Here is a 15,312-nt window from a genome sequence, read left to right as displayed (position 1 = left end):
CACTGCCCTTATTGAATATTGGGAAGCCAAAATTCAAAGACTTAAGCACATTTTACCTCTGTAAACTTGAATATAAGTCAAGGTCATTCATTTGAACAAACTTATTAGCAATTACAACAGCATGCTTCTGGCCCAATATCAAAGTCCATGGGTCCCTTGGTTATGGAGTAGAAGTTCTTTGAAGGAAAATTAGCACGGATGGAGGACGGATGCTGCACCACCGCATAAGCTCACTTGGCCATTTGGGCCAGGTGAGCTAAAAATGAAATCCGAAGATTAAATTTTACTAAGAACGAATTAATAACACATACCACAGAACAGCATACTTTATATCATTTTATTCGAGATTCAACAATTTAAAGACATAATCATGCTTTTAGATATCATCAGAAATCCCCTAATAATAAAAGTTGATCCAATGTGATCTCCAATTTACATTCAACTGAACACTGCAGAACACAGAACAGTAAAAACCTGTCTAATCTGACTCTGTGTATTTGAAATTCCCAACCAGCTTTTGGTCCACAATGCTGCACAGGAACTTACATTGTAGCACAATTACATGTATGTGAGCAAGACACATGTACTTATATCTGGTAATATGATACACTAATAAGGAGGCACAGTGGTTTAGTGGTAGGACGCTTGGTTACTTGACTTAAGACTTGCTGGTTCCAGAAAATTTAAGGCTGATCAGAAATCAAGGTAAAACATGTACCCTGTTGATGTTTTAATACAAATTTGGAATACGTGTGTATATGATTGGTTTTTTTTATTTATTTATTTTTAAGTATTAAGATTGCATTTTTCATAGACAAAATATGATTTTATCAATGAAATGGAATTGACTGCATGGACATAAACAAGACAGATCAATGAAAATCATTATATCATTTTGATATTACAACCAACTCGGATAAGGAAATTAAAATACTGTAAAATGTTCTTAATGCCAAAGGGTTATTTTTCATTATTATTTCGATTATAGAAAAAAAAGAAATAAAGAAAGGATGTTGTAATTATATCTTTAAATTGTTTTAAATTAGGTAGTGTCAATATTGAATGAGCCTTTCCAATTACAATAGTAACATGTATCTACATTGTTTAGTAACATAGTCACCTGTACCTCCCTTGTTTAGTAACATGGTCACATGTACCTACCTTGTTTAGTAACATAGTCACATGTACCTCCCTTGTTAAGTAACATAGTCACATGTACCTCCCTTGTTTAGTAACAGTCACATGTACCTCCCTTGTTTAGTAACAGTTACATGTACCTCCCTTGTTTAGTAACATAGTCACATGTACCTCCCTTGTTTAGTAACATAGTCACATGTACCTCCCTTGTTTAGTAACATAGTCACATGTACCTCCCTTGTTTAGTAACAGTTACATGTACCTCCCTGTTGAAGTCACATGTACCTCCCTTGTTTAGTAACATAGTCACATGTACCTCCCTTGTTTAGTAACATGGTCACATGTACCTCCCTTGTTTAGTAACATAGTCACATGTACCTCCCTTGTTTAGTAACAGTTACATGTACCTCCCTTGTTTAGTAACAGTCACATGTACCTCCCTTGTTTAGTAACATAGTTACATGTACCTCCCTTGTTTAGTAAGTCACATGTACCTCCCTTGTTTAGTAACAGTCAAATGTACCTCCCTTGTTTAGTAACATAGTTACATGTACCTCCCTTGTTTAGTAACATAGTCACATGTACCTCCCTTGTTTAGTAACAGTCACATGTACCTCCCTTGTTTAGTAACATGGTCACATGTACCTCCCTTGTTTAGTAACATGGTCATATGTACCTCCCTTGTTTAGTAACATAGTCACATGTACCTCCCTTGTTTAGTAACAGTTACATGTACCTCCCTTGTTTAGTAACAGTTACATGTACCTCCTTTGTTTAGTAACATAGTTACATGTACCTCCCTTGTTTAGTAACATAGTCATATGTACCTCCCTTGTTCAGTAACAGTCACATGTACCTCCCTTGTTTAGTAACAGTCACATGTACCTCCCTTGTTTAGTAACATAGTTACATGTACCTCCCTTGTTTAGTAACATAGTCACATGTACCTCCCTTGTTTAGTAACATAGTCACATGTACCTCCCTTGTTTAGTAACAGTCACATGTACCTCCCTTGTTTAGTAACATGGTCACATGTACCTCCCTTGTTTAGTAAGTCACATGTACCTCCCTTGTTTAGTAACAGTCACATGTACCTCCCTTGTTTAGTAACAGTCACATGTACCTCCCTTGTTTAGTAACAGTCACATGTACCTCCCTTGTTTAGTAACATAGTTACATGTACCTCCCTTGTTTAGTAACAGTCACATGTACCTCCCTTGTTTAGTAACATAGTTACATGTACCTCCCTTGTTTAGTAACATAGTCACATGTACCTCCCTTGTTTAGTAACAGTCACATGTACCTCCCTTGTTTAGTAACAGTCACATGTACCTCCCTTGTTTAGTAACATAGTTACATGTACCTCCCTTGTTTAGTAACATAGTCACATGTACCTCCCTTGTTTAGTAACAGTCACATGTACCTCCCTTGTTTAGTAACAGTCACATGTACCTCCCTTGTTTAGTAACAGTCACATGTACCTCCCTTGTTTAGTAACAGTCACATGTACCTCCCTTGTTTAGTAACAGTCACATGTACCTCCCTTGTTTAGTAACATAGTTACATGTACCTCCCTTGTTTAGTAACAGTCACATGTACCTCCCTTGTTTAGTAACATAGTTACATGTACCTCCCTTGTTTAGTAACATAGTCACATGTACCTCCCTTGTTTAGTAACATAGTCACATGTACCTCCCTTGTTTAGTAACAGTCACATGTACCTCCCTTGTTTAGTAACATGGTCACATGTACCTCCCTTGTTTAGTAAGTCACATGTACCTCCCTTGTTTAGTAACAGTCACATGTACCTCCCTTGTTTAGTAACAGTCACATGTACCTCCCTTGTTTAGTAACAGTCACATGTACCTCCCTTGTTTAGTAACATAGTTACATGTACCTCCCTTGTTTAGTAACAGTCACATGTACCTCCCTTGTTTAGTAACATAGTTACATGTACCTCCCTTGTTTAGTAACATAGTCACATGTACCTCCCTTGTTTAGTAACAGTCACATGTACCTCCCTTGTTTAGTAACAGTCACATGTACCTCCCTTGTTTAGTAACATAGTTACATGTACCTCCCTTGTTTAGTAACATAGTCACATGTACCTCCCTTGTTTAGTAAGTCACATGTACCTCCCTTGTTTAGTAACAGTCACATGTACCTCCCTTGTTTAGTAACAGTCACATGTACCTCCCTTGTTTAGTAACAGTCACATGTACCTCCCTTGTTTAGTAACAGTCACATGTACCTCCCTTGTTTAGTAACATAGTTACATGTACCTCCCTTGTTTAGTAACAGTCACATGTACCTCCCTTGTTTAGTAACATAGTCACATGTACCTCCCTGTTGGTAACAGTTCACATGTACCTCCCTGTTTAGTAAACATAGTCACATGTACCTCCCTTGTTTAGTAACAGTCACATGTACCTCCCTTGTTTAGTAACAGTCACATGTACCTCCCTTGTTTAGTAACATAGTTACATGTACCTCCCTTGTTTAGTAACAGTCACATGTACCTCCCTTGTTTAGTAACATAGTTACATGTACCTCCCCTTGTTTAGTAACATAGTCACATGTACCTCCCTTGTTTAGTAACAGTCACATGTACCTCCCTTGTTTAGTAACAGTCACATGTACCTCCCCTTGTTTAGTAACAGTTACATGTACCTCCCCTTGTTTAGTAACAGTCACATGTACCTCCCTTGTTTAGTAACAGTCACATGTACCTCCCTTGTTTAGTAACAGTCACATGTACCTCCCTTGTTTAGTAACAGTCACATGTACCTCCCTTGTTTAGTAACAGTCACATGTACCTCCCTTGTTTAGTAACATAGTCACATGTACCTCCCTTGTTTAGTAACAGTCACATGTACCTCCCTTGTTTAGTAAGTCACATGTACCTCCCTTGTTTAGTAACATAGTTACATGTACCTCCCCTTGTTTAGTAACAGTTACATGTACCTCCCTTGTTTAGTAACAGTCACATGTACCTCCCCTTGTTTAGTAACAGTTACATGTACCTCCCCTTGTTTAGTAACAGTCACATGTACCTCCCTTGTTTAGTAACAGTCACATGTACCTCCCTTGTTTAGTAACAGTTACATGTACCTCCCTTGTTTAGTAACAGTCACATGTACCTCCCTTGTTTAGTAACAGTCACATGTATCTCCCTTGTTTAGTAACAGTCACATGTACCTCCCTTGTTTAGTAACATAGTCATATGTACCTCCCTTGTTTAGTAACATAGTCACATGTACCTCCCTTGTTTAGTAACAGTCACATGTACCTCCCTTGTTTAGTAACATGGTCACATGTACCTCCCTTGTTTAGTAACATAGTTACATGTACCTCCCTTGTTTAGTAACAGTCACATGTACCTCCCTTGTTCAGTAACAGTCACATGTACCTCCCTTGTTTAGTAACATAGTCACATGTACCTCCCTTGTTTAGTAACAGTCCCATGTACCTCCCTTGTTTAGTAACATAGTCACATGTACCTCCCTTGTTTAGTAACATACTTCTGCCCAAACTAATGATTGAATGGCGGTTTAGTTTTTAAGTAATAAAGATGGGAACTGATATTTATAATACTGAGATAGCCTGATTATGAAATGTATAGAGGAAATCATGTCTGTTTCATAATTTCTGCAAAAAATATGTCAAACTTTTGGTAAAACTAAAGAAATTTAAACATTAAAAGAAGCAACTTTTATTTTAGCAGTATATATATATAAAAGTTGCCTTGTATTTTCTGGAGAAAATCTAAGGATAATTAGCTAAAATTGCACCAACAAACAACAGGCCCCTGGGCCTTAACAGTCACCTGAGTTTTGAAATATTTATGTTAATTTAATTGACCCTTTTCTGTCAGCCAAGGGGGATCAGTCAGGGCCAACATGTGCAAACCATCAAGCTGTCATCCCATGCTGATACTGTTAACAAAGTAAGAATGAATTCCAATAGAAATCAAACAAATGATAGTCAAAATTGTGATTTCCCTATATAAACTATGGTAAAGTTTACCCCCTCCCCCGGGGCAAATGTGAGACCCTAAGGTCATAAAATTCACAATTTTGGTAAAGCACCTTAAGACCCTTCCATATATGAAGAGTAATTGATTCTACCTTATTTAGGTCTTGAGAAGAACTTTCTTGAAATTTCAGTTAATCATAAGTCCCTGGGGGTCAGTCAGTGCAAATACACATGTAGTTTATAACAGGCACCCCCTGCTGATAATTCTAACCAAATTTGTATTATTTTCGATAGCAATTGGAATAAATAATGCTAAAAAATGTGATTTCTCAATATTAACTATTATCAACTTTATCCCAGGGGGAATTGTGAGACCCCAGGATCAGGAAATTCACACTTTTGGTGAAGGACCTTATGACCATTCTATCATGACGAGTGTTTGACTCTAACATTTCTGGGAGTTGAGAAGATTTCTGAAATTTTAGTCAATTTGATTCTTTTTGGCCTCACCCTTCAGGCCACTTGATTAATATTTATAAATTTGGTTGACCTTTGGCCAAGAAAGCTTCCTGTCAAATTATTTCATTGAATATGGTTCAGCGGTTTTATAGAAGTCAAAAATGTAAATTGTTTATGGATGGATGGCCGACGAAGCACGACGACAGGAAAAAGGCGGTTGGAATAGGTCACTTGAGACTATGTCTCAGATGACCTAAAAATAGCATTCATAAGGTCTGAATTAATTCAGAAGCTAAAGCTGGAACTCTCTTATGAAAGAGAACATCAAATATACTCAAGTTTGTAACAACAGAAATATTTCTACATCCTGTGAACACATATCTCCATTCTCCCTCTTGTTTCGTATATACACTGTATTTACATATACATGATGCAGGCCATAATTTTAAACACCATTCAAACATTTAATAAAAAATATAAAAATTATAATTGCAAAATTCCCCACGTGACCATTGTATAGGTACATGTAGAAACACATGTACATAATTATGTTACGATATCTTCCTAATAAGAAATATGTTTTAATGAAGATTAACTTAATGTCTTATTTAATCTTGAAAGGCTACATCAGATAATAATAATAAAGCCACATGTACACAAGTTCCTAGCCCCTATGTAAGACCCATGTATGTGTACATGTATTATAATATGGACTGTGGAGTCGGGGCTCTGGGCCATTTTAGTCTCTGCAGGCACAGATTAAATTCTAATCAGTCCATACAATTTGATAAATTCCAATTGGAGTAATCCATAGGTTCTTTTACCTAATATTATCTCATATACCTCTATATTGATAAGTATGAATAATATAAATTATCAAATTATCAATTACACACACAAAATTTTACATACATATTTTTCACAAGAAAATTGCAGATTTGACTAGACTCGATCCCAGATTTTTGAGCTCAGATTCAAACAGTCTAGTAAAAAATATTTTACCTAGATTGGATATGTTAAATAATCTCCTCAGGAATATCATTCTTTTTAAGATATAAAGTGAAAATACTTTCAAATTTTGTAAAACAATACAATATATACATGTAATTCATCAGTCCTTCATCACAATGAGATGGGTCCTGTGGAGTTTCCTGTAGTATTGTCTTCGAGTTTATAACAAAGATATTTGACTGTTATTTTCACTGTGATAAATAACATTGTGACAGGATACAGAGCTTTTCATCAGGATTATCAAGAAGATTTTCATCAGGATTATCAAGATTTTCATCAGGATTATCAAGATTTTCATCAGGATTATCAAGAAGATTTTCATCAGGATTATCAAGATTTTCATCAGGATTATCAAGAAGATTTTCATCAGGATTATCAAGAAGATTTTCATCAGGATTATCAAGATTTTCATCAGGATTATCAAGAAGATTTTCATCAGGATTATCAAGAAGATTTTCATCAGGATTATCAAGATTTTCATCAGGATTATCAAGATTTTCATCAGGATTATCAAGAAGATTTTCATCAGGATTATCAAGAAGATTTTCATCAGGATTATCAAGAAGAAAACGGGCTGGTGTCTAGCTCAGAATACATTGGCCTACTTTGAGCATCAACTATTTATTATAGTCAGGCTGTTCCGTCTAATGCCATACTTCCAATTGGTGACGCATGCGCAAACGTAGCCTAGTTGCTGAAGTGGGACTAAGTAGTTGAGCAATGTCGACTAGACATGCGCATTGTAACTTCTTGTTTCTCTACACATGCGCATCACATGTAACCAAAGTGAGTTCACTTCTACAATAGTAAGACCATAGTCACTATAGTAGACGCCCAAAGCAGGCCAATACATTTACATATATTCTAAAGGGAAACATTTGCAGTTACCTCCCCTTATCCATCTTGATTGACTGGAAGTGCTGATGCAAGTTTGCTGTTATCAAACATCTAATGCTTAATCTAAATTCTGTCTTTTTTTTTTTACATTACATTAGACCCAAAATCCCACCTGATTTGGACCATAACCTGCCCAAATTAAAAAAAAATGGTAATTTCATTCTTTGGCTAACATAATCAATATAATTTTCAAATATAGCATTGAAAAGCAGTGTAACACCCACTTATGTAATAGTGCTGCAAGGACGCACCCAACTGAAGATACAATATATCATCATGATAAAGAATAGATTGATCCACTTGAATGGCATTTCAGGGTGATTTTGATGTTGGAATTTCATCCCTGCGATAGGGGCAAAACTAGTAGATTTACTGGTATTGTAACGCCTGAGTATTTTATGATTAATATTTTCCTTATGATTATATTTTACTATAATCGCCCTATACTGGTTTTTTTATTAAAACATTATCATATGGGCAACAGTTTCCCAATCATCTAATTCAATTACATGTACAATAGTGAAATATGTACTAATCTGACGAATATCCCATGAAATTGATTAAAAGACCTTTTTTTTTGGTGACCTTTTAAAAAATATCCTTTCACTCTTGATTTTAAAGGCTATAACCATAGAAATGCTTCCAAATACCAGGTATTAAAAAATCTGTTAAGGGAAAATTCAACAGTATCATTATATGTATTGAAAATCTACAAATGAAATGAAATAACACAAAACTTTCCAATTTCTTGCTAATATATATATATATATAGTCATAGTTGTTTACTGTCATTCCCTACAGCATGTTATATATAGTCAAAACAAATTTTAACAATGAAATGGATGTTTTTATGCATATAATAATGATACGAACTTTATACAATAAAAATCCCATTTCTCTTAAATTAGCATTCAATCATTCATGTCAAGAAAGCCTCACTGCTGAAAATGTTGCGTCTCTTTTAGAATATTCTTTTTCTTGCCGCCGACGCTGTTGTTCCAAATTTCGTTCCCGACGCTCCGACCGTTTCTGTTCCTTTATAGCAGCCTCAGCTTGCCACGACAAATCTTCACCAGCTTCATTGTCCCAGCCAGTCTCTCGGTCGTCCCAAGTGCCTAATTCCGACCCCTGAAACATCGGGGAAAATCTTCACTAGGTAAGATTTAAATACATGTATGTGTTCAAGAGGATCATCTAAGTACCTAACCCTGATCCCTGAAAGGCTTTGCCTGGTAAATTTTATGTTAAACAAATCCATGTCTATTATAGTTCAGTAAACAAGAGGCCCAGAGGGCCTGTATCCTTCACTTGGTTGGATTTGACCAAATGTCAAAAATAATATTCATGTTGAATTCATGAATAGCTTTGTTTGTTGGTGTTGAACAATGCCTTTTTTTAGTTAAGCGTGGGGGATCTCAACTGATTTGAAGTCCATGCTCCCTAGGGATGTTAAACGAACCCAGAGATTGTTTTTACAACATGATTACATTTAAAGAAAATAAGTATAAGTCCCTTGGGGTAGGAAAAGACCCCTTGGCCTATTTTCATTCATCAGGATTGTGTTTATCTCTTGATGCCCAACAATGCTATATACAGTATGGTTATAGGGTAAGGATCATAACAGTTTCAAAAATATAACCAAGAAACTAAGTTCCCAGGGATGGGGTAGACCCCAGGGCCTATTTTTACAACATGATTGTGTTTATCTCTTTATGCCCAACAATGCTATATATAGTTATATGGTGTGGATCTCAATAGTTTCAGAGGAACATCAAAGAATCTAAGTCCCTAGGGGTGGGAAAAGACCCCAGGATTGTGTTTATCTCTTGATGCCCTGCAATGCTATATATGGTTATCGGGTTGGAATGTTAACAGTTTCAAAAATACAAATAGCAATTAAAATGACTTACTTATATTGGGCCCTGCTCCCTCTGGTCCCAAGGGGTCAGATGCACCATTTATGCAAAATCTATTTCCCTTCCCCTAAGAATGTTGCTGACAAACTTTGATTCAAATCAATTGAGTAATTTGTGCCAAATAGCAATTCTAAGGATTTGCCTCTATTTCCCCTATTGGGCCCAGCCCTTCTTGCCCTTAGGGTCGGAGTCACAATTCCCTTTCTCCAAAGGATCTTTCTGACCAAATTTGGTTCAAGCGATTTGATGCAAACGTATGGCGGACGGATGATTGACCGTGGCATTTGCTCACCCGACGTTCCGGTCAAGAGCGCAAAAACTGTAACAATTGCTATTACCATAAACTTCCGTTATCTTAAAAAAAGCCCCAGTCATAACAATAAAATTCTCTTATTGACCCAAATGAGGGTCTTACTTTGGGAGGAACTAGAGAACTTTGAGAAACGCCATGTGGTCGGGCAGGTGGTCCCATACCTTTCGCTTATCACATCCGATCAGGTTATTGAATGGACCACAGTCTCCTAAATGAAATCTTACTGTGTGAGTGTGTTACTACTCTGCCAACTGACCACCCATTAACAATGGCTATTCCATTTTCCTGCACTAAAACCCATCTTTCATGAAGTACCCCGATGTGTGAGCCTCTGGAGGTAAGTTAAGTTAGGTATAAAGCATATCAGTTATGGAAACTTTATTCCATTGTCATGTTCTTATCCTACCTAGCCCCATACCTTGGTGTATGTGCCTCTGGGTGAGAGATATGGTAGGTTTATGGTCACTGATCAGTCATGGAAACTTTTACAACCTTACCCATTACAATAACAACAATTAAATAACATATACTTATAATCAGAGCACTGATTCCCTTGTGAACTCTGACCTTTGAACTGAGAGTTTACTTACAGCAGATAAAGGTAAATCTGAAGCAGACACAGCAAACATATTGGATTGGTTTCGCATTTCTTCTTTCTGCTTAATCAACACCTGCAAATGTTCATGTAATCGAAATATACTGACTAAACAAAGGCAAAATTATAGGTAAATATCTAATTTAAGTTTGAACCATCTGTAGACCACACTTCAATCATTAGCATGCTTCCTGTCACAATACAACTTTCTGTTCAGGAAAAGTAGTCATTTTAAGATTTTCAAGATGGCTGCCACAGCAACCATCTTGAAAGTGGAATGACTTTGAATTTCGTATAAGACTAACTATGGACCATATGCGCTACTCACTATTCACTAAGGAAGGTCCAGTTTCTGTATCAATATTTTATTCTTCATTCACTAGAAGTGACAATGGTGATATTATCAAAATGGCTGCCATGCATGTTGAAATCATCTATGCTTGATTTATCACGAGCAATATTACTGGATTAAACAATTTCTGTTATATCATAGCAAACAAATAATGATTTGTCATGTGTTCACCTTTTTCTGTCTCTTAATAGTTGGAGTCATGTCTTGAAAATAATCAGGTTCTGGTTCAGATGAATCTTCATGAGACATTGACCTTGACCTTGAGTAATTGTGATTTTGTGATCTGGAACTGTTGTTTTGATCTTGATCCCAATTCTCCCAAGACTGCAGCTCAGGCTGAAACCAAAAAATATCACAGGGTATTATGAGAATATGTTGTTGCACAGTCGGTCTTTCCACCAAGTCAGCCTCAAACTATAGACAGGATATCCGAGCCACCAAACTTCAACACGTCCAGAACTCAACAGCCATACCACCATCCACCCCTTCATACAGCTGCATAAGAGGGCATGCAGGCTTACGGTCCCCGACCAGTGGAGAAAGTCATCCAAATACACCACCAACATATATATCGCACATTTCTGTATCCACATGTTCAGAACACTTTGTTTTAAACAGATTTCATCCAAGAAGTACCTGTCTCATTGCCCTTTAACTCTCATAATACATTAACCTTAAATTCTAATCAAATGGGCCAAAATCGTGTTTACATATGTTATATTGATACCTGATCATGAAGGGGCGTACAAAATTTCAATTCAAAATGAATATATCTTGGAAGTATTTTTTTCAATCCTCAAAATCCACCAAAATGTTGTATTTACATCCACACAATGGTAAGAAAATTCCTAAAATGATATAAATGGAGCTGCCAACACCAATGTAGACGGAAAAGTAACACAGTTTGAATAGGCTTCCAATCCATTAATATTGTTGTAGGGAATTTTTTTTAACTTAATATATTTATCATTTAACAAATTAATGGCAATACCACTGACCTGTTTTGGTGCACTTGGGGTTTGTGTAAAATCATGTGGAATGCTGTAATGATTTGTTAAAGGTAAAACAGTATCAGATGTCCTCCTCTTCCTTCTACAGAAAAGTCTTTTGAACGGTGAACATATCAGCAGCACAAAACCAAAAGTCTTCTTGATGATGTTCCACACAACCTTTATCATGTTGGCAGGAAATCTGTCAACCAAAAATAAATGGAAAATTTAGTAACTCAACTGCAATGTTAACAATTTTGAGAATCTTGAGATTCAGCTTGTTATACCTATATATACATGTATTTATCTGCAAATAAGCAACAGTCCACAAATAAGCAACAGTAAAAAAAAAGGTAAAAATCTGGTAACTCAAGTAATATAAACATTCCTGAATCAATGTTGACTCCATGGATTGGTTCTGAGTATTCTGAGATTTGGTTTGAAATATATATATAATCATCTGGGCTCAAAGTGGCGCCAATTTTAGTGGCCATGGCGCCTTAAATTCACCATTTGCGACCAGTTATTGGCCTATAAGGCGCCTGCATGGCCACTAAAAAAATGTGTAAATTTGCAATTTGGTTAATCTTTCAAAGGTTGTAGCCAATGCTAAAATGACAGTCAACATCAAAAAAGTTAGAGAGAGATGTTATATTGAACTAAAGAATTAAAAGAATTTTTATTTAAAGTAAGACAACTAGGCAGGGCGACTAACTTTTCCAATTGGCACCCAGATTTTATGACTTGGTAGCCAAATAGGCCACCTGGTACATGTAAATATAATAATATCCACTTTTGAGCCCTGATCATGTATTTATCTACAAATAAGTCTCAGTTCACAAATAAGCCTCTGTCCACAAAATAAGCCTCTGTCCACAAAATAAGGTAAAAATCTAGTAATTATGTAATATAAACATTTCTGAATCAATGTTGACTCCATGCATTGGTTTTGAGAATTCTGAGATTAGGTTTGTAATATAGATATATACTGTATTATCTGCAAATAAGCCTTGGTCCAAAAATAATCCAAATAAGCCATTTCTTATACCAGTATACAGTGTATTATAGATATTCAATTTTTAAGCAATAACAAAAATGTCAGTGTATTTTTCCCAGTCATTTTGTATTGATAACAAAAATGTGGTTCATGGTTACTGGGGCCTCCTCAAACTTCAGAACTAAAGTTTTAAACTACTAATTATTTACTTGAGAATAAATTATTAGATATGTGTATAGACATGTTAGTCAAAGTTTATCAAAAACTAAAATTCTAGCCACCTTATAAATAATAATACTGTCATTTGTACAAAGTTTGTCTCACATTGTTTATCACTATACATCGATCATACTAGCATTAGCAGGTCATCCAGTAGACCCTCGAAAGTATGTTCTCGAGTCCCCAAAATGAGATCCACCTCTTGGGTTTGAAGAAATTGTCTCTTTGACATATGTTTTGACCCTTCAGATTTCTCAGAAATAGTGACTTGACTTCTGAAATTGCTAAAACGCAAGGGTCAACTTGATGCCCTGATTAGGGGTCACCAACTGGACTCAGTATTGCAATATTACTGATCATCATATTTAAATAAAATGCAAAATTGAAATGAATAGTATAGGTATAGTATAGATTAGGTTTTTCAATATACATTGTAGTTAGTATTTATCTTTTTATTACTATGAAACATTTTTGACTCAGGGAAATAGGAGATTTGGTTTAAAAAGTCAAATATCAAAAAACTACTTTTTCTTGAAACCAAATATTAAAACCCTATAGTACAATCATCGAGGAATTTACTGTTGCCTCTCAACAATTGCACCAAAAATTTAACACTGATTTAATATAAGAAGCAGCAACCCTGTATTAGAACCCTAGTTCTGTAAAAAAAAATAATGGAGCCCATAATTCTGTCTGTAACAGTGTAATATCATAGTGACACCTGCGTATATATAATATACCTCGTCCCTTGTCCTATAATATAAGACTTTGAAGGTTCCTATCGTTATTTTTTACGTTTATAATCGGATATTTACATTTTTGTTATCTGCCAAACCTCGAAATCTTATCGATAGTTGCAAAAAAATGTGGAGCAAATCTCAAAATTATTTTATACTGCTTAAGGACTCACACAACTAAATAATTTACTTGATGTTATTACTAGTGACCCCATCCCTTCATTCGCTCGTTTGAAGTTCAAATAATGTGAAATTTATATCAAAAGTTTGAAGTTTTTGATATCAGATAAATATTGTTATTGTATAGGTTTAATGGCATATAAGAGCACACTGGTACTCGAAAGACAGTAACCTTGACATTTACAGTGTGTTGGGGAACCCCCACCTGATAATAAACGTAAAAAATAACGATATGAATCTTCGAAGTCTTATTATTATAGGACTACTTAACTCCCAAGAAATGAAGCCCAAAAGCAATCATAAAATCCCGAGATAAAATAATGAATTATGGCACTTTGAAATATAGGGAAAACAAAAATTTTCATGATCGAATGACGCCGTTGAAATTTGTCAAATTTGCATACACTGGCAGTCTGGTGTTCCCAAATTAAGAAATTTTGCGTTTTTCTGTATGAAAATGGAAATATATTTGATAATTGAATTGATTTCTTTGTGGAAAAAAATGAGTGAAGTGCAATCTGAATCTGCATTTAAATTAAAGAACATACTGTTATATGATAACCATCCATAAAAACTAGTGATCACCACTCAAATTGACCACTTTTTCGTGTAACAACGCTAGATTAATCGGCCTACCGTACGTTTTTATATTCTATTAAGTAGTAAACTTCGACTACTAGATTAGAGTTACCTCCCCTTCGAAAATCATGGCGAATTACATTTCAGTGTGGAATACTCATCTTCTTTGACCCTGCGCACGGTTGCGCTTCATCCTAAAGTTTTGAAAGTTATGTTTTCTAAAAGAAAAGCGCCCTAGGTTTCATAATATCACTGTCAAGGGGGTGTCACAAAGGGAAAGTAAGGAAATATTAACGATTTTATCGGTACCTCGTCTCTCCGCTCCAGTTTCAGTAGCCAGACTATTTTCTATTAGATATTGCTTTGCATTCCTATTAAGTCAAAACACACAATTGATTCCGATTAACACGTGTCTTTATATATATTTTAGGCCTCTTTTGCTATCACATGACTACCAAAATAGCAGTAATGACGCCATATTTACGCTGTGGGAGGCCATGAATAAAGGCGTTTTTGCTGAAGAAAACATCGATAAACGTTATAATCATATGAAAGACAAGTAGAACATACTTTATTGTGATTACTGTGTAGTCAAAATAGAAAGAACGACAATTATAGCTGGTAAACATGGAATTCAATATTGACCTATTTAACACGGGGCAGAATGGGAAAGTGCCATAACTTGCGTATGCCTGTCATTGCTACATATTACGTGTCGTTTAGGCCTAACGTACGTAAACTGAAAACCTAAATAAGAACGATGACTATCATTGATTTTTCCTTTTCCTTGATTGGGCATACTTATTCTACTGAAACAAATTGAAATGCATACCAATTTTAAACACAAATCGTTATTTTCTTCTCGCAACTACACTGGATATTTCATAGTATTCTCGAGGATTTCTGCTGCCATCTGTGTGCGAGTTTTGGGTTTCTTCGACGTCAATTTAGTGCTT

The 15,312-nt window shown here is 35.7% G+C and overlaps 1 protein-coding gene and 1 long non-coding RNA gene across 51 annotated transcripts; both read right to left on the bottom strand.

Annotated features, from left to right (window-relative positions):
* Window positions 1–318: 318 nt before the first annotated feature.
* Window positions 319–5,049, bottom strand: LOC117316598. Of its 50 annotated transcripts, XR_004529936.1 has the most exons (9): window positions 4,458–5,049; window positions 4,336–4,397; window positions 4,041–4,071; window positions 3,720–3,777; window positions 3,539–3,687; window positions 3,273–3,479; window positions 1,934–3,214; window positions 1,423–1,873; window positions 319–1,370 (listed from the first exon to the last, which is right to left on the bottom strand). It is a non-coding gene; the product is annotated as an uncharacterized LOC117316598 (long non-coding RNA). The 50 variants fall into 50 exon arrangements; XR_004529906.1 differs by lacking the exon at window positions 4,041–4,071 and adding an exon at window positions 3,896–3,984 and having other exon boundaries at window positions 4,191–5,049; XR_004529917.1 differs by lacking the exon at window positions 4,041–4,071 and adding an exon at window positions 3,896–3,984 and having other exon boundaries at window positions 3,539–3,596; window positions 4,191–5,049.
* Window positions 5,050–7,527: 2,478 nt separating this feature from the next.
* LOC117316595 (receptor-binding cancer antigen expressed on SiSo cells-like) lies at window positions 7,528–15,300 on the bottom strand. The gene is made up of 5 exons (XM_033871258.1): window positions 15,189–15,300; window positions 11,654–11,846; window positions 10,827–10,991; window positions 10,299–10,379; window positions 7,528–8,607 (listed from the first exon to the last, which is right to left on the bottom strand). Exons 2-5 carry the CDS (start codon window positions 11,831–11,833, stop codon window positions 8,404–8,406), a joined length of 630 nt encoding a protein of 209 aa, XP_033727149.1. The 5' UTR covers window positions 11,834–11,846; window positions 15,189–15,300; the 3' UTR covers window positions 7,528–8,403.
* Between the last annotated feature and the right edge of the window lie 12 nt (window positions 15,301–15,312).

The sequence above is a fragment of the Pecten maximus genome, chromosome 18, assembly GCF_902652985.1.
Source record: "Pecten maximus chromosome 18, xPecMax1.1, whole genome shotgun sequence".
NCBI classification, from domain to species: Eukaryota; Metazoa; Mollusca; class Bivalvia; order Pectinida; family Pectinidae; genus Pecten; species Pecten maximus.
Note: the sequence above shows the minus strand (reverse complement) of the source record. Positions and strands in the feature narration are given on the sequence as shown.

Bases quoted from the DNA above. Each gene is read 5' to 3' on its own strand.
- LOC117316595 (XM_033871258.1), bottom strand. From the start codon at position 11,833: ATGATAAAGGTTGTGTGGAACATCATCAAGAAGACTTTTGGTTTTGTG. The intron at 10,992-11,653 runs GTCAGTGGTATT...TTTTGGTTTCAG, and splicing joins CCCCAAGTGCACCAAAACAG to CCTGAGCTGCAGTCTTGGGA. The intron at 8,608-10,298 runs GTAAGTAAACTC...CCGATGTTTCAG, and splicing joins CAGATTTACCTTTATCTGCT to GGGTCGGAATTAGGCACTTG.